The sequence below is a fragment of the Ovis canadensis genome, chromosome 17 (assembly GCF_042477335.2).
Source record: "Ovis canadensis isolate MfBH-ARS-UI-01 breed Bighorn chromosome 17, ARS-UI_OviCan_v2, whole genome shotgun sequence".
NCBI lineage: Eukaryota > Metazoa > Chordata > Mammalia > Artiodactyla > Bovidae > Ovis > Ovis canadensis.
In genome coordinates, this window is record NC_091261.1 from 54,868,570 (window position 1) to 54,887,500 (window position 18,931).

The window sequence follows — 18,931 nt, forward strand, 5'->3', positions numbered from 1 at the left end:
TGATCCTTCTGTGTGTCTACAGCTGTGGTGGGTCGGCCGGGTGTGTGTGGCAGAGCCTAGTGGCTGTTTACTGCGTGGGAAAGCCAGGGGCGGTGTCAGCAGCTCCAGGAGACAGTGAGATGACCTTAGAAGGTGCAGAACAGGGATGGAGCTGCCCTGAGGGTATTTGCTTGCCCTGGGGCCTGGGCTCACCTTGGAGAAGGGGGACTGGAGCTGGGAGTGTGGGTGCGGGCAGCAGGGCCCTTGGGACTCTAGATAGCTGGGAGAGAAGCTCTGAGCACGCAGCATGGCATGTAGAGGGAGGAACCCAAGGGCTGGAACGTGTGGTGGTTGCAGGTGGACCTAAGCAGATTCTATTTTGGTCGAACTGCCTCCTAGTCTGCGGCCATCCAAGTGAACATGCCGGGGGCGATGGCTCCGGCGATGGCTCCACAGCTCAGGGGCCTGCTGGTCTGTGGGGAGACTGGGGAGGGATTGAATTGGAAAACCTTGTGGAGTCAGAAGGGGGGAGTTTCATTTATTGCAATACTAGCCATTGGAGAGAATTCTGAGTACAGACCAAATCATGGGCTTGGCTCAATTCTAGATCTTATTTTTATCTATTTGTTTTACCATATGAGCATTGATTTTAAGACACTGTACTGGGCCCTGAATTGTTAAAGCGGCTGTTTGCTGACCAGGTGTTACATCCTAGCTCTGTTGTAAGCTCCTCCCAGCCACTGGACACACAGGAACAGAGCGTTATGCTGGGCTAACGCCCTGGCATAAAGTGGGTGTATGCTAGTGTGCCAGTTACTTTTCAGCTATAAAGACACTGCCTTTTTATAGTCTTTTATTTTTAAGGGTTTTTGTTTGTTTTACTAAATACTTATTTTTAGTAACTTGAAGCAACTTTATGAACCAAAAAAGTGTATATAAGTGTTCTTCTTTTGCATTTCTCCCAGGGCTACGACACACCATTGCATTTTGCTTGTAAGTTTGGAAACGTAGATGTGGTCAATGTGCTTTCTTCACACCCTTTGATTGTAAAAAACCCGAGGAATAAATATGATAAAACACCTGAAGATGTAAGTACTTATTAAACTCTTACTACATAGTTTTAGAAATGAAAATATATAAAATTACAAGGTCTGCAACCACAGCTACTGTGAAGACACAAGTAACTGTGTGCATGTGTTTGCCTTATGGCAACAGAAGCTTGATTGTCAAGTAAGATGTGCTCTGAAGAAGATGCCTCTATAGAGCCAGGAGGGAGTGAACTGCCCTAGTTTGCAGATTTTATTTTCCTGAACTGGGTGGTCAAGCTGTCCTCTGTGGCTCACTGTGTTTTGACAAGTTCCCTCTGCATCCTTCAGCTCACCAGGGTCAGAGAGAACATGGGAGGTGGTGCTTGTGCTGCTGATGGTGGTGGTCATGGATGATGGAGATGGTGAGGATGGAGTCAGTTATGATGGTGGTGATGGCGGTGGTGGTGGTAATGTGAGATGATGGTGAGGAGGATGGTAACTGGTGAGGGATAATGGAGATGGTGATGATGGCAGTGATGATATGATGATAAAGATGCTGCTGCTTGTGTGTTCAGCTCGGTGTGCACCAGGAGCTGTCCTGCGCCCCTCTTCTATATTCTTGCCTGGTCCATACAAGCCTTAGGAACAGGCCTTGTCAGAATGTATGTCAGCAGTTGAGCAAAATGTGCTTTGGAGAAGGCACCAGTGCCTCTGTGCAGTGAGGTGGAGAGGAAAGTGGACCTGAAAGAACTGGAAGATGAGTTAGTTTGTAACATGCATGGGAGCTCTTGGCTGGCGTGGACCTGCCAACCCTGTGGAACAGAATTTGTAAGATCCTGTTCTGGCAGTGGCACCTCCTTTTCATTTGCTGTGATTATGTAAGTTGCACCCACTTCTGTAGCAAGTTTAGAATTCACATAAAAAGAATAAAATTTACCAGCCAATTCTGCAACTCAGAAATTACCATTATTTTGGATAAATCTGACTCAGCTTTCTGTGTGCATGTGTGTGTGTGTTCTCAATATAAGATGGTGACACGTTTTTGTTTGACTTTTTATTTTGTATCATACTGATAGCTTTGATAGTTTCAGGTAAACTGGCTGAGGGACTCAGCCATACATAAATATGTATCCATTTTCCAAACTCACCTCCCATCTAGGCTGCCACATAATATGAGCAGAGTTACATGCTATACAGTAGGTGGTGACACATCTTTAAAGCATTGGACATCTCTCACAATCAGTTACAGAGTTTAAAAGAAAATGTTGCACTACTTGAAGGGTTCACTCTGCAGTGGTAGTTTGTTTTTCTCACAGGCTGGCAGGAGATGGTAATTTTGTGGTTCCTTCCTTTTTATTTTAAGGTTATTGGTTTTTTATTGTTTGTAGCTAAAATGTTCACAATTCTCTGTATTCTCTAATGTCTGAGAACATTGATTCCGGTAGTTGCAAAAATGAAACATCTGTGTCCCTGTTCAATAGAAGTTGTATTTCAGTCCAGCCAAACCGTAGAAGACAGGCTCCCAGGCAGTGAAGAGTATAGCCCTGAGGTGTGGACATGTCTGCTCTGACTTGATGGTTCACCTTTAGGTTTCCTTTCCTTGTAGAAAATTAGTAAATGTAGACAGCATGAAGAAAGAAGGTAAAATTTACCTGTAATCTCAGAGTTTGTTCTCCTTGTCCTGGCCCCTTGGAGCTTTTACAAAACATTGAAGAAGGAAGATTGCACTGTTAAACATACATTTTTTATTGTGGGCTTTATGAAATACTCAGTGTTAGGATCTATCTATCCTTGTTGTGTTGACTTTAATACTTGCTTCTGCAAAATCATTTTCATGATAAGAAAATGTGATAAATTCGATTCAGAGCATTCACTTATTTTTTTTTTGAATAGGTTATTTGTGAAAGAAGCAAAAACAAATCTGTGGAACTGAAGGAGCGAATTCGAGACTACTTAAAGGGTAAGGTGGGGAGTGGGCGCCCAGAGTGAGGAGGCCCTCCAGGAAGGTCCTGGCAGCATCTAGGCTGCCTTGTGTGTGGGAGTGAAGCCAGGGGGCTGTTGGGACCCCCTCAGAATTCCCCTGGGTTCCACCTCCCTTTTCTGGGAGACCAAGTTGTCTGTCACTTGACTGTTGCTTGCGGCCTCACCCCTTGACCTCTGCAGCCTCTTGGGCAGCAGCTGCCTCCGGCGCTTCTTCCTTGGCCACAGCCTGCAGGGCAGCCAGAAGGCAGGATAGGCCTGCCTGGAGCCCCTATGTCAGTGGTTGTGGCTCCCTGTCCTCCACCACCCTCTGCCCAGGCTGTCCCCGTCTCTGCTTCTGCGACCTCCTGGCCCTGGATCACCACTCTCCAGGCCAAGGGCTTCTCAGACCATAGCCCATGGGCCAGTCCTTCCTGCTTGGTTTCCCGGGGCCTCCAGCCTCTGGCCCAGAGCGCCCAGGCTGTGTCCCAGCCAGCCCGCAGGCTCCAGGGCACCTGGTGGTGGAAAGCCCCGCTTCCTACCCCCTTTTTCCTCTGTGTTGTTTCCAGGGAGTTTGAGCAGTTGGCAGCAGCTTGTTCAGTGGCCTTGCTGCAGATACTGGAAGATCTTTGCCTCCCCTGTGTGCTCGTCTTTATCTTCTTCCCTCTGGTTTCCATTCCTGCCCAGATCCCCGGTGGTTTCTTTAGTGCAGGGCTCAGTGAGGCCTCTTGGTGTGAAGTCTTATGGGTCCCCGGCAGCCACCACCATCGCTCGCGTGGTGTCCTTGGTGCTTTCCTGCCACATTGTCCCTGTGGCTTCACAGCCTTTGTCCTTTTCAGATTCCATACCAAAGTGTGTGATTCCAGGTCTATTTGGATATATGTGTTCAGTAATAACAAAATTGTAACATATGAAACAGAATAGGAGTTGGGGGAGGACGGAGGTTGACATGCATCTTCTTTGTAAGGTTTCTCCAGCTCCTCTTCAGCTGCTCTGGTTTACAGGTCCCTCTCAGTCCTCCTACGAACCGGGGAACGAGCATGTGTTTGCTGCTCCCCTTTCCTTTTTTCTTCTCCTCCTTATTTCTCTGCAGAGGAAGAGTGTGGGGCTCGTTAGGTGCAGGAGTCTGGCGCAGACTGACCTCTCTTCAGTTGCTCTGGCTCCAGAGCTTTCTCAGCCTTTTTACTGTTAATATCTTTGACTGGCATGCAGAGCCTGTGGGGTAATAACCCAGCTGATTCGCAGGCCGATTCCCAGGGCCTAATGGCCACTGTCGGAGAAGGCAGTTGCAGTCCATGGGGTCGCGAAGAGTCGGACACAACTGAGCGTCTTCACTTTCACTTTTCACTTTCATGCATTGGAGAAGGAAATGGCAACCCACTCCAGTGTTCTTGCCTGGAGAATCCCAGGGATGGCAGAGCCTGGTGGGCTGCCGTCTATGGGGTCTCACAGAGTCAGGCACGACTGAAGTGACTTAGCAGCAGCAGCAGCAACAGCCGCTGTGGTGCAGGCTGTTCACACACATCACCTAGCCCCATGTGTTTTCTCCTCCCAGGTCACTACTATGTGCCCCTCCTGAGGGCAGAGGACATGTCTTCTCCTGTGATCGGGGAGCTGTGGTCTTCAGACCAGACAGGCGAGGTCTCTCACATTGGCCACACTCGAGGCTTCTCCAAAGACCCTGTTCTAACCCTTCGAGCCTTTGCAGGGCCCCTGAGTCCATCCAAGGTGAGCATCTGTGAAGGTTCTGGAACAACTCCTGGCTGTCCCCACCAGGAGTGCTGGGTTTTTCCAGCCTTTTGCTTTGTGCTTGGTCCTGGAGACCAGGTCTCATGAAACTCCAGAGTTGTCAGTGAGGCTTTAGAACTTTCCTGGAGGAACAAGAGTGTCTTGACCCTATTATTGTTAGCCAGAGCAGTATGTGACAAGCGGTGCTCCCAAGAAATGAGGTTTACCCGGGCTTACTCTCCCCGTGCTGGCATTGCCTGTGCCCAGGACCTTGCGCAGCACATGCCCATTCCATTGTCCTTGGATTTGTGCTGTCACTAGGAAACTTCCACTTGCAGACTCTGAAGTTCACCTTCCAGATGGAGGTACTTCATATACTGACCTGTATGCACTCTTTCCTCTTGGTAAAAGAAAGCTGTAGTTAGTTACCTTAAACTATAAAATGTTAGGAATAGATTTAGCTGCATGAAACATAAAAAGCGCTTATTGGGCAGCAGGTCTGTAGGGTCTCCCTCAAACTCTCCTGGTTCAGTTCTGACCCTCAGCCCAGCCCAGACCTTGCCAGGGTCCCTCCTGGCCTCTACTGTGATACAGCTGAAGTTCCTTAGCTCCAGGGCAGGAGGGCACATTGCTTGCACTGTATTTGGGGTTGGGTGGGGGTACTGCCTGGCAGTGTGGGTGCATAGCACATATCAACACACTTTCTGTTCTAGGCAGAAGATTTTCGCCGACTCTGGAAAACCCCGCCTCGAGAGAAAGCGGGCTTCTTCCACAGTGTCAGGAAATCTGATCCAGAAAGAGGCATTGAGAGAGTGGGAAGGTACTTAAAGAGCACGAAGTGACAAAGAGCCGAGTGGTGGTGTCTTGTGTGCTGTGTGCCGGTGTGCTGATTGGGGCTTTCAAAACAGTAGTTCCCAGAAGTGTTTACTGGTAGACTTTAAAAGCCTTTCTACTAAGGTCTAATTTGCAGAGGTGTACGCTGCATCCTGTGCAGCAAGGCTCCATGAAAACAGTTCCTCCTGGCAGTCAGGTGGGGTGTCCAAGGAGCGTGAGGCTATGTGGGGAAAGGAGCCACACAGGGAAACTTTTTCTTAAAATATATGCCCAGCTTTAAGTTCACAACTTGAAAAGGACCTCTAAACATTTATGTCTGGCCCAAACCAGAATTGTCTTCAACTTTGTACTGTTGTTTTATGAAAACCAAAATGTTCTTTGTTAGTGGATTTTTACAGTTTGCCCTTTTTTATCTCTTGTGAGTGTTGGTGTGAGTGGAATGGTTTGTTTCTAAGTGGTACCTTTCTCAACCGTGACCTTGACTCATTCCGTAGCACCGTCTTACCCTGTGAGGAGGGTGCTGCTTCAGGAAGTTAAGCATACTCTTTCAGCCCCAAATTTAGGATAAAATGAAACCAAGGTTGCAGGTGCAGTTTGGGTATTTCCAGCATAAAGTGTCTCTTTTCTCTGTAGTCAGTTCTGTGAGTTTTTCTTCTGCTCTCAAAACTGGTTAATTTGCTTTATTCTTACAGGGAGCTGGCTCATGAACTGGGGTATCCCTGGGTCGAATACTGGGACTTTTTGGGCTGTTTTGTTGATCTGTCTTCCCAGGCAGGCCTGCAAAAGTTAGAAGAATACCTTACTCAGCAGGAAGTAGGCAAAAAGCACCTACAAGACATGGGAGAAAATGCAGTGTGTCTCCAGGAGGACACCTCAGCCCTAGGTAAGGACACGCAGTGAATCCAAGGCTGGTAAGACTGGCAGCTGTCCTGTGGCCAGGTCTGTGGGAACCTGTGGCTTCTCATTTTCCTGCCCATGAGGGGGGACAGCTGGGCCTGGAGCCTGTAATTCTGTCTGCAGGGTCCTGCTTGACTTTTTCCAAGGTTTTCTGTCTTAAACAACAAGGAGGAGGCTTTGAATATGGGAGTGATTTGTCACAGGGTTTGTGCTATGCGCGGTGACATCTGAAGTCCCCTTGTCAGCACCTCTGAGAGCTGGTTTCTCTCCCTCACAGGCCGTCAGAGGAAGTGCAGCAATTCCATCTCTGTGAGGGCGTTTCTAGATGAAGATGATGACATGAGCTTGGAAGAGATAAAAAACCGGCAAAACACAGCTCGAAACAACACCCCACCCAGGGCAGCTGCTTTTGGAGACTTGGGGTGTGACATCCTCCCCTTGGAGCAGACAGAACTTATCGAAGCCTCAGCCCCGACCAGCCCCCACAGCAGCAGAAATGGGTTTTGCAGCCCTCTGAGGGATGGCAAGACCCTGAGTGGGAAGAGGCCCAAGGCCCAGAGTGGGGAGGAAGACCTCCTGTCACCCGTCTGTGACTTGACTGTTGAGTTTGATAAATTGAATTTGCAGAATCTAGAAAGTAGCTTTTCTAAGACACCAAATCAAAGAGTGAAAACTAGAGATAAGAAGATCCTGACGTCAAGAGTGAATGCAGGAGGAAGTGACGTGTTAGAATCTCTTGGTGCTGATAGACTTGCAAATAACCAGGGAAGGACAGAAAATGAGATGTCTGCTGGAATTGCTAACATGTGCCTGAATCCGGACAGTTCTGTGCATGAGCCCCGCTATGGCAATGGCTCGGAGCCCTCGGAGGTTCCTGCCTCAAAGGAGCCTGTCCAGAGGCTCTTCCTTTTTGGGTATGAGTTGGGGAGCATGCATGTGTATTGGGGGGTGGTGGGCACAGGCGCCAGTATGATTCTTGGACACTTCCCTCCAACCCGGCCAGCCTAACAGGCACTTGTTCCATCTGTCTCATGAGTTGGTGGCTTTCTATCCATCTTCATTGGTCCTCCAAGCCAGTGGGAGACAGCATTTTCCTTCCTGGCTCCTCCTCGCGTCCACTGTACTTCCCACCGTGACTGAGCTGTCCTATGAGTTTTAGGAAGAAAGGCCATCTTGGGGTCAGTCTCAGTTGTCCAGCTGATGGCCTGTTCCCCCTTCTGCTCTGACTTCCTAGAGGTGGTTATACACAGAGCGCGTCTTGCCAGCAGGGCTGGGGCTGGGGTCTCCTCCCTGTGGGCAGCACATTCCCTCTGCCGCCCCCAGCCATGCTGGTCCCACCTTCACCCTCATCCCCACCCCCACCCCGGATTGCAGCCTGCAGCTAGTGCCTGTGGTGGCGGCAATGGACACAGTGGTGCTGGATTTCTGGGTGTAATCACGGAGGTTTCTGCTTCTCGTGCCTTCTAGAGAAGAGCCGTCAAAACTGGATCGGGATGTTCTGGCAGCCCTGGAGTGCACGGATGTGGACCCTCGCCAGTACCCAGCCGTACACAGGTGGAGGAGCACTGTCCTTTGCTACTCGCCTTCGGACAGACAGAGGTACCCACAGGCCCGGGGATCAGAGTTGCTAGATTCATGGGGAAGTTCACACAGACCCGTTAGCCAAGCTGGTGGGAAGTCCCCTGATGTGTGGCTGGGGGTGACAAAGTGGAAGGGTGCTGCTGACAAGTGGGTATGGGACGGAAGTAGCCCAGGTTCCTGCTCAGGGTCACATGCCACTCGTGTGGGGAATGGTAGTGAGCTTTCAGTCTTCAGGGCCCACAGCTCCCAGGCTTGCAGCACCTCTGCCCGTGTTCTCGGGGGCAGGGGCCCAGATCCTGTCTGTGGCCTCCACTCACCCCATCCCATCCAGCCGTCCATGCTGACTGCCTGTTCTTGGTTTCCTCAGCTGGTCCAGCCCCTCACTGAAAGGGAAGTTGAAGTCTCAGCTCCTGGACGTCAGTGGCCCTCCTAGCGGCAGCCCGGGGAGAAACAGCCCTGCAGGTGGCAGCCCTGGGAAGCCTGGCTCCACACCTCACGCCTCCGGCCTGGGCAGCCCCGGGCGCGGCAGCCCCGGGCGCTACAGCCCCGCCAATGGGGGCCACCTCCGCCGGATGGCGCACCTGGCCCAGCTTGCCACCTTGTAGGGCCCATGCACACTGCTGGGGTTCTTGGTTTGTTCTTCGTTGTTTTGTTTGTTTTTTAAGAAAAGTACTGTGTTTGTTGCTGAAATTTCACATGCCAAAATAATATTCTGATTAATTTATCAGTCCTTATTTAGAGAGTAAAATAATTTTAGAAATTGCAAGTATTCTGTATAAAATTTAGCTTTCTGTTATTTGGAGAGAAAGTGAACACAAACTCCTGCAGATTTTCTGAAAACCCTCAGTGTGGTTACAAACAGGCTCTGTTAGCTGCCCCAGGTGCACATGTAACAGAAGAGGGCACCAGAGAGGCCTGGGTGCCCCCTCCTCCCTTGACAGTGCTGCGCTCCCTTCTGCTCTTTTCCTGAAATGGGTGAAGTTTGTGCCTCTGCCTTTTCTGGGGAGGGTCTTTGACTTTCTAGTTCATGACAGAAAATCCTCTCTGCTTTGCCGGTCAACCATTGGGTAGACACTGACGAGGTGGGCATCCAGGAGTAAAGGAGCCTTGCACGTGTCGGACAGTTGCAGCGACACTTACAGCTGGGAGTCACTGAAGACATTTCAGTGAGTGACCAGAAGATGAAACTAGCTTTTTTCTAGACGAAAAATGGTAGTTGCTGGGAGTCATGTGAATAGTCTCACACAGGACTCACTCACCAGTGGTCCTTGGAGGGTGTTTCCTTTCTCACCAGCACTTGGCCTTTCACAGTGCACCTTATGTAGCTGCCAGTGCAGTGTAACAAAGTAACCTGAATGTTATTCCCTGGTTTTGAGGTGCACTGCATATTTTAGAATGCATTTCAGTTGGACTTGCTTTATGAAAGAGCATCACGTTTTAGTAGAGACAAAAGGTTTGCTTTGGAGGAAATATCTGATCCCAGTTCTGTCCTTTCAGTGTGGTTTGTCTTCCCTCCCCCTGGGCCATACCTGCTGGAGGGTTTGCACACACAGAGCTCTGCATCCCGGAGGGCTAGGACATTGCAGCCGAGCTGAGGGCTGTTTCTCCCGTGTTACCAGTGACCACTCACAGCAGGGTTCTGGGGGCATTGTCAGTGTTTCATCAAAAGTGAAAACTACCAATGCGTCTGCTGTCCAGTGCCTTTTGTAAATCATTTTTGATTCTTCTGAACTTACTCTTTGAGACTATACAGTGACAGGAGGTAGACATAAGTGAGTCTTTCTTATTTGTAAAGATTCTGAATTGAAACATGTTAAAAAAAGAGCTTATTTCTTTCACACAATAATAAGAGATAGGTCAGGAATATCGGACCTGATATTAAGGTTTTAAAATTCAAAAGGTTGTTACACAGGGTGTTCTCACTTGTGTAGTAGACAACCTAGACATGAGAAAAATACATTCTGTCCTATAAACCAAATGGCGTGTTTAAGACATCTCTAGTCTCAAAGAAACCAGAACACAGATGTAGTCATAGTGATGATCTATTTTCTCTAAAATTTGACCATGCCATCCTGTATAGTTATAAGTATTCAGATGGAAATTAAAGTAGGGATGTGCCCTAACTTTGCAGACTGCTGTTCTTGTTTTCTCAAGTTTAGATCTTTGATTATTTCTCCATTTGTTTATATAAGTTGGCCCTGGTTCCACTAAATGCATTATCATGTGTCCCGTGGTGATTTTACATCTTTTTAAAACTACTTAATGGAATAAATTATTTTTAAAACCATGTGGTAGTCATTCGAAGCTTTTAGAAAGACCTCTCTCAACTGTGCCCAGGAAAAGTGCCCTTTTTAGCAAACTCTTAAGCAGTGTTTGGGTTAAACAGAACATCAATCTGAGTGGTTTATTTGCTGTCTGGGGTCCTTTCATTCCTAACACAGTTGTGAAAAGCCTTGCCTGGCATCAGTTAAACTAGCAAATATTTCCTAAGTGTCCTATGAAACAGGAAGCCTTTTTCTGTGATGTTGACAATCAGTGTGTAATGTCTTTGGTTGGAAAGAGGTGATGGGAACCCCATCATGGCGGGTGGTGGCTGTGCTGTGGTCTACAGTGCAGGGGGCTCCAGAGGGCCCCTTGCTCCTGGGGGAGAGCAGGTACCACACCCGCAACCAGATCTTCTGGAGTAGTTTTCGGGTGTTTCCAGAAGCGTTCACAGCTCAGAGAGGATGGTTGTAGGGTGACTGTCTTGTCGGGCACAGTTGCCAGTCACTGGGCACATCGCCATCCCATCCCCAAGCCAGATGTGCTCAGGCAGTCGGAGGCATGTATTTCTCATTCCGTGTGGAGACTGCAGGCAACTCTGGGTCACGTGTGCCCTCAGGTTTCTTCCTCAACTGTCTCGAGATACTTTGGAACAGCACTGCAGCCAGTAGGAACCACCTTCATTCCCGCTGCTGTCAGTTCAGGATCCCTCTTGACGCACAGGCTCTCAGGGTGGGTTTTTACGTTGGTCACATTTATGATGTCTTTCCTGATGTTTCGTAAGTTCTGTTATGTTCCACCTCAGGATGGCTTCTTGGGCCCTTGACACCCTTGTCCCGCTCCTGGGCTCACTTTCTATTTCTGAAATGTTGTCCTGCTCCTCAGCAGTCAAGTACAAAGGGTGGACATGCCACTGAAAAAACAGGTCTGCAGACAGGACAGCAATATGACCACACAAACCCAAGGAAACAGAGAAGACCTGCAGGTGCTGAGGGTCCAGGTGCCCAGGGCTCGACTACAGGATCTCACGGCACCCGAGGCCAGACACCTGGCACTGCCTTTTACTTTTCTGTTCTTGGACATTGGCACAGCCCCTGGCGAACTTGTCAAAACTATTTCTACAGAATGGTGCATGGTTGTTGCTTTTAGAAAACCACTTAAGCTCACTGTCCTGGGTCAGGGCTTCTCACTGAGGCCCCTCTTGGGCAGATGCCCTGCAAAACTTCACCCCAGGGTACACAAGATATTGGGGAAAAGGGCTTTCTGCTGAGACTTTCTCTGCTAGTTGGGGCTGCTGTTGTGTCATGCACAGGCCTCTTGTTTTAAAACATTCACAATTAGTACTTTGAAAAACCAGTAAAATAAAATTTTATTTTGTAGTTATTTCCAAAATCGACAGAAACATCAAATACTCCAATTAGTTGCACTGATTACAGAAAATGTTCATAACCACTTAATAAAAACTGTACTTTCTCCTAAAATAACAGAAATTTGGGGTGGACACACTAAATATTTTAATCCATAAGCATGAAAGATTAACAGCCAGAGGCAAACAAGGACTAAACTGTCAGTTGGACGTTTTACTGAAATGGGCCACTCCTGGGGCATTCATCACTACCTCTCTGGCAAGGCCAGCAGCTCAAGTCACCTCCCTCACCGGCCAAGGTGCTCCTCCTGTGTGTCCAGAAAGGCGTCACGACACAAAAGTTCAGATCCCACAGCGTCAGGGAGGTGTGACTTTGGAGTGAGAAACTGGTTTTCAAAGCAAGAACCAGATGAGGAAAATCTTTATGTAAGTGACGAGTTTTAGGAAACGAATGTACGAAGCAGAATAAGTTACAAATGGAAGAAGCGCTGCGCCCTCCTCCTCTTCCTCCTGCCTGACGGGCTCTGCTGGCAGACACCCTGCTGCCGTGTCTGCCTGGTCCCCATAGTCACAGTATCTGGGGGCCCTCATCCAGTCCCTCAAACAGGCCTGCTTGGACCCCTCAGGCTCGTCCTGGATGAGAGGGAGGCAGACACCCTGCGAAAGAGATGAAGCTGGTCTGATCTGAGTGCTTCCCTTTTCCTTCCTGGACCGTGAGTGAAGAACTCTGTGTTGTAGATCCTTTTGCCTTCCTGCTGCCTAGAGGTGGCCGTCCCCGCTGCGTAGCCTGTGGGGGGGACACGGGGGAACCTGCAGTCTTGGCGGCACCCACACCAGGCCAGCGAGGGGCTGAGGAGGATGTGGGGCCTCAAAGCGGCCCTCAGGAACGGGAGATCTTGTCAGGAGGCATGAACCCTGTGTCCCCAAGGGCCCTGAGAGCCACTCGGCCATCGGGCCGGACCACCAGGTGAGTAATGCTGCCGTTGTTGAGGGAAAGGCGGAGCCAGCCTTCTGGAGGGAACTGCAGTGCCCTGAGGAGAAGAGAGAATGTGCTAGAAACAGGCCAGGTGGGCCAGGTCTCGTCAAAGCTGAGGGTCCCCCACCCCAGATTAGAAGCCCCTGGTCAAACTTCCAGGGGCTGGATCCAGCATCTGTAAGTCCCTCCTGTTTGCAGATGGGGTTTCTCAGAGGAAGGAGCTGCCGGGCAGATGTCAACTTAACAGTCCAACAAGGGGTAGGGGACAGTTCAGTCCCTCTGGGATGGGGATCAACCACGCTCAAGGCCTGCAGGTGAGGCACAAGCACCCTGGTTAACAAATGCATGCAACTTAACCTGCTTTCCCAGTGTAAACAGAGGGGGCAGAGGGCAGCCAGATGGTGCAGCAGGTGCAACCACGACCCATGGAGCATTTTCATGCTCTTAAAAGTGCTTTTGAGGCACAGTTAGTATTTGCTGAAGAGCCCAGCATGACTACAGCCTCTGTCCATGTCACCAGACACTCTTCCTGCCCTAGAACTTTGGGGTCGACAAGTGGCAGCCCCGTGGCTTGTCTCACCACTACTCTGTCAAGAGTTTTGCCTACTTGAAGGAGTAACTACCTACACACTGCTTTTTAAAGTCTCAATGTCACACTCACCACTTTAAAAAACTGTCCTAAGTTAGGGGGCAGGTTGCCCTCCCATTTCCTGGGGCAGAGGCCCTGGCTCCCGGCAGCACAGGTACCACTGCTCCAAGCCCAATCATTTCTGGCCCATTTTCAGCACTGGGTTCGCCTCCCAGTGATGCTGGGTCAGTGCTGTCCTGGGATATGGAAGGATGTGTTTTACACAGCCCAGAAGTCAAAGCTCAGGCAGCTGGCTTCTGCGCGTTAAAAGCAGCACACAGGCTCAGGCTACAAGCCTGCAGCCCAGCCGTTCCTCCCAGCAGCACTCGACCTCGCCTGGAACCTGCTCTCCCAGCATGGCGCTTCTCGCCTGGAGCCGTGTGTGATGTCTGGACAAATGGGCCCATGTGAGAAGGAGGATCCCCTTCGCTCCTGAAGCACCTGCCAAACAGCTTCTAATGGATCCGGGGGAGACAGGGTTACAGTTATTTCACATCTTGCTCTACGTGGGATTTGGTCAAATACATGAGCACCCTGCTGGCCTTTCCAGGTCCAGGCCCTCTGTGACTCATGGATGTGGCTCAGGGCAGGCATCACTGCGAAGGCCTGGAACTTGGTGGGGCCAGGATATAGGGAAGTGGTTGGCTGGCTCCAGTGACACAGGAGCCCCTGGAGAAGCTCCCGACTTCGTACCCTGGATCAGCTGGAGCAGGGAAGTGACTAATACGCCCACAGGTTATAATCCTGCACAAACAGGTCCATGAGCCCATAACTGCAAAAAATTTCCAGTTAATAAGCTAAGGGAAACATGAAACTATGAGGCAAACATCGAGTAACCACGGCAGCATGATCCAGCGACAGGTGCTAAACCAGTCACTGCATGTCAGGGAAATGGGGTGTTGGCATATAAAATGTGACTTTGCAGTGTGAGCAGCCGGCGCATAGCGCCTGAACCAAGCAACCACAACATCGCCCGGGAAAGACTGCCAACGGAGGGCATTTGGTCTGGTTTGTTCCCACCAAAAACACACAGTCATGAGAAAACTGGACTGAAAGCCATTCTACCAGACCACCAGCTGGACCTGGAGGAGACACGCTGTGGGCACAGGCTGGCAGGAGGGAAAGTAGGGCCAAGGGCATCCGGCAGGACCCCTCACCGGCACACGATGTAGCGAATGACATTGGCGTGGCAGATGAAGATCTCATAGCTGTCCTCCTGCTGCTTGGCGTCCGCCCGGTGGATGTAGTTCCGGAAGGCAGCCTCGATCCGCGCTCCATCTTCATAATACTGCTAGGGGCAGAAGAAGGAATCGTGCGTATGGCAGTGTGGGCCCCGCTGCCACCAGGAGCCCAAGGGCAGAGTGGAGGCTGCTCCCCACAGGAGGCTGCCCCGGGGGGGAGTGTTTTTACCACAGCCTCCGGCTTCCAGTGAGACACGGGGGGGTCAGGCTCGATGGGGGCGCCTTCCCTCAGCAGGTCTGTGCTGACCTTGCAGACGCCTGCAGAGAAGCACAGGATTCAGCCCCTTTAGGAGCAGCTGCCCCTCCCTCCCTGCTGCTGGGCACCTAGGGTGCCTGGCACTCACCTGGCAGGTGTTTGCTGATGATGTCAGTGGTTTCTACCGCACGGGTCATGGAGGAATGGACGATTTTATTAAACTTCAACCCCAAGCTTGCAAGTCGGAGACCAGTTAGTTCAGCCTGCTCACGACCTTGAAGGTGGAATACACTGGAGAATTACAGGTGGTGGGAGTCCCTGCTTGTTTCTACTTCACAAATACTTCAGTCCTTACCAAGCACCATTAGGGCTGGGGAACAAGACGGGCAGCCCCTCCCGGGTCTCAGGCCTAAGGAAGAGGTCAGGCTTTCAACTGGTAAAGTCAGTGAGACAGACCAGCCACCTCTAGCCCCATACAGAAAAAGCATCAAAACCAATGGCCACAAAGACTTCCCTGGTGGCACAATGGATAAGAATCCACCTGCCAATGCAGGGGACATGGATTTGACCCCTCGTCCAGGAAGATCCCATATGCTGCAAAGCAACTAAGCCTGTGCACCACAACTACTGAGCCCATGCTCCTCAACAAGAGAAACCACTACAATGAGAAGCCTATGCAACATAATGAGGAATAGCCACTGCTCACAACTAGAGAAAAGCTTCACAGCAACAAAGACCCAGCACAGCCAAAAATGAATACATTTTAAAAAACTTATTTAAAAAAAGGTTGAGGACGTTTTCAAAGTCTGTCTTGAGTCAGAATAAGCTGATTGTTACTATTAATGACAAAGCTCACATCTGGGCCAAGAACACCTGACACAGGCCCAAGGAGGCCTGCCGAGAGGATCAGCAGACAGCCCAGCCACATACCTAGGGGCGTCAGCGTGCGGTCCTTCTCCAGGGAGGCGTCCACGTGGTACTGCGAGTGCCTGATGAGGAAGATGTGCCGTGTGGCCTTGGCCTTGCAGTGGTCCAGTCTGGACGTCAGCTCCTCTTCTCCAGACTCTAGGTTCCTCTTCCGCAGGTTGACCAGGGACAGCGGTTCTCTCCTGACGTTGAAACACAAGACGGCGCGCTCTGGGCCCCTGCTCACAAGTCACCCCTAGTCTTTCTGACAGAGGGGCTTCCTGTGGTTGGGAGGTGTAGGGGAGGAGCCAATGTCCTCTGTTCTCGGTGCTAGGCCTGCCCTGGGTGGCTGGATGGTGGACAGACAGATAAGCAAAGCCTCTGTGCTGTCATGTCCTTGTGAGGAGACAGTCACAGCAAGGGGACCAGTGACACAGAGAAGAGGAAGGAGAGGCTGTGGGAGGATAGGTGGGACATGCCCACCAGGCAGCCTCGCTGACAGGGATGCTGTGCTGCCCCTTGGCAGCCACTGACTGTGTGGCTACTTACACTCAAACTCATAAAAATTAAGTACAATTAAAACTCCCATTTCCTCAATCACACAAAGCACAGTTTCAAAGCTTAGCAGCAAGTGGGACAGTGGCCATCACACCGGACAGGGAGAAGAATGTTCCCAGTATCACGGGAATCCCCCTGGTTGGCCCTGCTGGGTGCTGGGAAAGGGCTGATGGGGGGGTTGTGGCTGGGAGGGCACAGCAGTAGCAAAGATGCTGAGAAACGATGTCTGGTGAAGACAGGCTCTGTTAGCTCATGGACCAGAAGTCAGTAGAAGTTAAGTGTCTGTGAGACTGGCAGAGCTGGGAAAAAATGTACTCTGCTGAGACAGTGCTGGAAGAACAAGTTTTGAGGGAAGTCATGGTGAATTCAAGGGTTCTGCTTGGGCCATGTGAACCTGGGGTACCCGTAACATAACCAGGCTGAGATGCCACACTAGCAGTCATGAGGGAGCTGGGGCTCAGCCAGAAAAGACCTCTGGTACCACAGGCAAAGATGCAGGATACTACTCTCCTTACTCCCTCATAAATCTAGACTTGGCAAGCAAATATAGCATGTCATCCTCAAACAAAGCTGAAGTCTGGCTTTCCCTCAAGTTCTTTAACCTCAGAGTGACCCTTTCTTTGGAAAGGCACAAGAAATTAACAAGATTGTACTGATGTTTAAAAGGGAATATGACCCCAGCCTAATCATGAGAAAAACAGACAAATCCCAACTGAAGGACATTCTACAAAATACCTGATCAGCACTTTTCAGAACTGTCAAGTTCATCACAAGTTAAGTCCGAGAAACTGTCAAAGCCTGATTGTCATTTAGGATCCTGGGAGAGACAATGGACTACAAGTAAAAACTGAGGAAATCTCAATAAAGTATGGACATCAGTTAATAATATTGTACCTACACCGGTTCACTGATTGTAACAAATACCCTATGTTAGAGTAAGGTGTTAATAACAGAGGAAGTTAGGTGTGGAACTCTAACAAAACAGGAACTCTATTGTCTTTGCAATTTTTCTGTAACTAGAAGACTATTTTAAAATGAATTTATCTTTAAAAATTAAAGGTTAAAAAGAATACCTCTGAAGTTGTCTATACAATGAGGCTAACAATAAATATTAGTTCTGTGCCCCACACTCAAAGTGTTAAGTAGGAAAGAGCTGGGACTGGGTAAACCATTCCACAACCCAGAGCAGTGCCATCCAATAGAAATAGAACACCGACAACGTATGTTATTTAAAATTTCCAAGTAGCCACATTTACAAAGTAGGAAGAAACGGGAAATTTCAGTAACTCACTTTATTCACTCCAGCATATCAAAAATACTATCGTTTCAATACAATATTTTAAGATCTGCACTGCTTTGGTTTTTAAATTTAAGTTAACATTAAGTAAGGCTAAAAACTGCTTCCGGATTACAGAACCCACCATTTCCAAGTGCTCGATAAAAATACTGACAGCCCGTGGCCGGGGTGCCTGGGACCCCTGGACCTCATGTCAGCTGGCCCTGTCCTTGCGCGGCCTCCTCGCAGAGGCCCCTTCCAGAACCCACCTCCACCTGACCCTCTCCGCAGTATCCCAAATATGGGATTAGCATGCCGTCACCCAATCTGAATATTCATGAGTTGAGAGACAGAAACAAGGACGAGAGCCCTATGAAGGTCCAACCCCTCCGTTTAGGACTGAAAGGGACCACTCCGGGCATCTCAGTACTCCTTCCTCAAAACGACCCCCTGGGCAGACAAGGAAACTGGCGCTCAGAAGAGGGGTCGAGGGACACCTCATGTCCGCAGCCAGCCTCGCGGCCAGAACCGAAAGAGAAACCAGCACGCAAACCTGCCCCGCCCGCCCCTCCGTGGGACCCACCACACCGACCAGACGGGACGGCTAGCGCCCAGGAAGGGCTACCGCCACTGGCCCCGCACCTGTCCCAGTTGGGGTCCCAGACGCCGGGCCCGGGGCGCGCGGCCCCCGCCCACGCCGCGGGCTCGACCACGCGCGGCTCCGCGTCCCCGCCCGCGCGGGGCTTCCCCACCGCCACTGCCGAGAAGAGCACCGCGGCCGAGCCTCCGGCCAGGCCGCAGGCCGCCAGCTGTAGCGCCTGCCGGAACGCCATGCCGGTCAAGTCCCGCGTCGACCCCACGCGGGCTCCGCGCAGGCGTGCTCGGGTGTGGACGGCGTGCGGCGAGGGACACGCTTCGTTGGGCGTACGCTTCCGGCCGGCTGGCTTCGCGGGAGCCGCCGCGTTCGCCGCGGTGACTTCCGGGGATAAAGGCGGAGCCGGGTGGTAGGCGGTGGTTCTGAGACCTTTGGTCGACCTGCTGCCGAAGGCCTGCTGTGCGAGTCGTTTCTGCCTTTGAGCGAGGGCTCAGATGGCGCCCCGGTTGAGCCGTCTGGGCAGGGGCCCGACCCGAGTACTTATACCTGCATCTGCGGAAAGAGCCCAGGGGGAACCCTCGGATAACTTGAGGTTCTGGTTCAGATGAACTAGGAAACTCCAGCAGGGTTTGCTGGTTGCTTTGTTTTTACGGTGGCAAAATACACATATTGCAGAATTTACCAACATAACCGCTTTTAGGTGTACAGCTCAGGGATTAAGCACGTTCTCTTTGTTGTGCGAGTATCACCAGCATCCATCTCCAGAACTTTCTCATCATCCCTAACTAAAATTCTGTGCCTGTTAAAACACTAAACTCCTCACCCGCTTCCCTCAGCCTTTGGCATCCACCATCCTGGTTCCTGTCTCAGTTCGACTGCTCCAGGAATCCCAAAGAAATAGTCAAACAGTATTTGTCCTTT

General features: G+C 50.5%; 2 protein-coding genes across 5 annotated transcripts in view; one reads left to right on the forward strand and one right to left on the reverse strand.

Moving 5' to 3' along the window:
• Positions 1-10,293, forward strand: part of ANKLE2 (ankyrin repeat and LEM domain containing 2) — a 24,549-nt gene extending 14,256 nt beyond the window's left edge. The window contains exons 6-13 of the mRNA XM_069557093.1: positions 945-1,067; positions 2,901-2,967; positions 4,522-4,694; positions 5,408-5,514; positions 6,221-6,411; positions 6,703-7,339; positions 7,893-8,024; positions 8,374-10,293. Coding sequence (XP_069413194.1) covers positions 945-1,067; positions 2,901-2,967; positions 4,522-4,694; positions 5,408-5,514; positions 6,221-6,411; positions 6,703-7,339; positions 7,893-8,024; positions 8,374-8,611 — 1,668 coding nt within the window. The 3' untranslated portion in view covers positions 8,612-10,293. The remainder of the gene's footprint in view (positions 1-944; positions 1,068-2,900; positions 2,968-4,521; positions 4,695-5,407; positions 5,515-6,220; positions 6,412-6,702; positions 7,340-7,892; positions 8,025-8,373) is intronic.
• PGAM5 (PGAM family member 5, mitochondrial serine/threonine protein phosphatase) lies at positions 10,185-18,562 on the reverse strand. 4 transcript variants are annotated; one of them, XM_069557094.1, is made up of 6 exons: positions 18,058-18,562; positions 15,606-15,784; positions 14,824-14,949; positions 14,649-14,737; positions 14,396-14,529; positions 10,185-12,665 (listed from the first exon to the last, which is right to left on the reverse strand). In XM_069557094.1, the coding sequence occupies exons 1-6, from the start codon at positions 18,246-18,248 to the stop codon at positions 12,515-12,517; spliced, it is 870 nt and encodes a 289-aa protein (XP_069413195.1). In that variant the 5' UTR covers positions 18,249-18,562; the 3' UTR covers positions 10,185-12,514. The 4 variants fall into 4 exon arrangements, with proteins under 4 accessions (XP_069413195.1, XP_069413196.1, XP_069413197.1 ...); XM_069557095.1 differs by having other exon boundaries at positions 14,396-14,526; positions 18,058-18,402; XM_069557096.1 differs by having other exon boundaries at positions 10,185-12,421; positions 18,058-18,390.
• Between the last annotated feature and the right edge of the window lie 369 nt (positions 18,563-18,931).

What these genes read in the sequence shown, in the direction of transcription:
- PGAM5 (XM_069557094.1), bottom strand. Translation starts at nt 18,248, where the DNA reads ATGGCGTTCCGGCAGGCGCTACAGCTGGCGGCCTGCGGCCTGGCCGGA. An exon ending in TGGGACCCCAACTGGGACAG is followed by an intron (nt 15,785 to 18,057) that starts GTGCGGGGCCAG and finishes TTTCAACGTCAG; the next exon opens with GAGAGAACCGCTGTCCCTGG. An exon ending in ACTGGAAGCCGGAGGCTGTG is followed by an intron (nt 14,530 to 14,648) that starts GTAAAAACACTC and finishes TTCTGCCCCTAG; the next exon opens with CAGTATTATGAAGATGGAGC.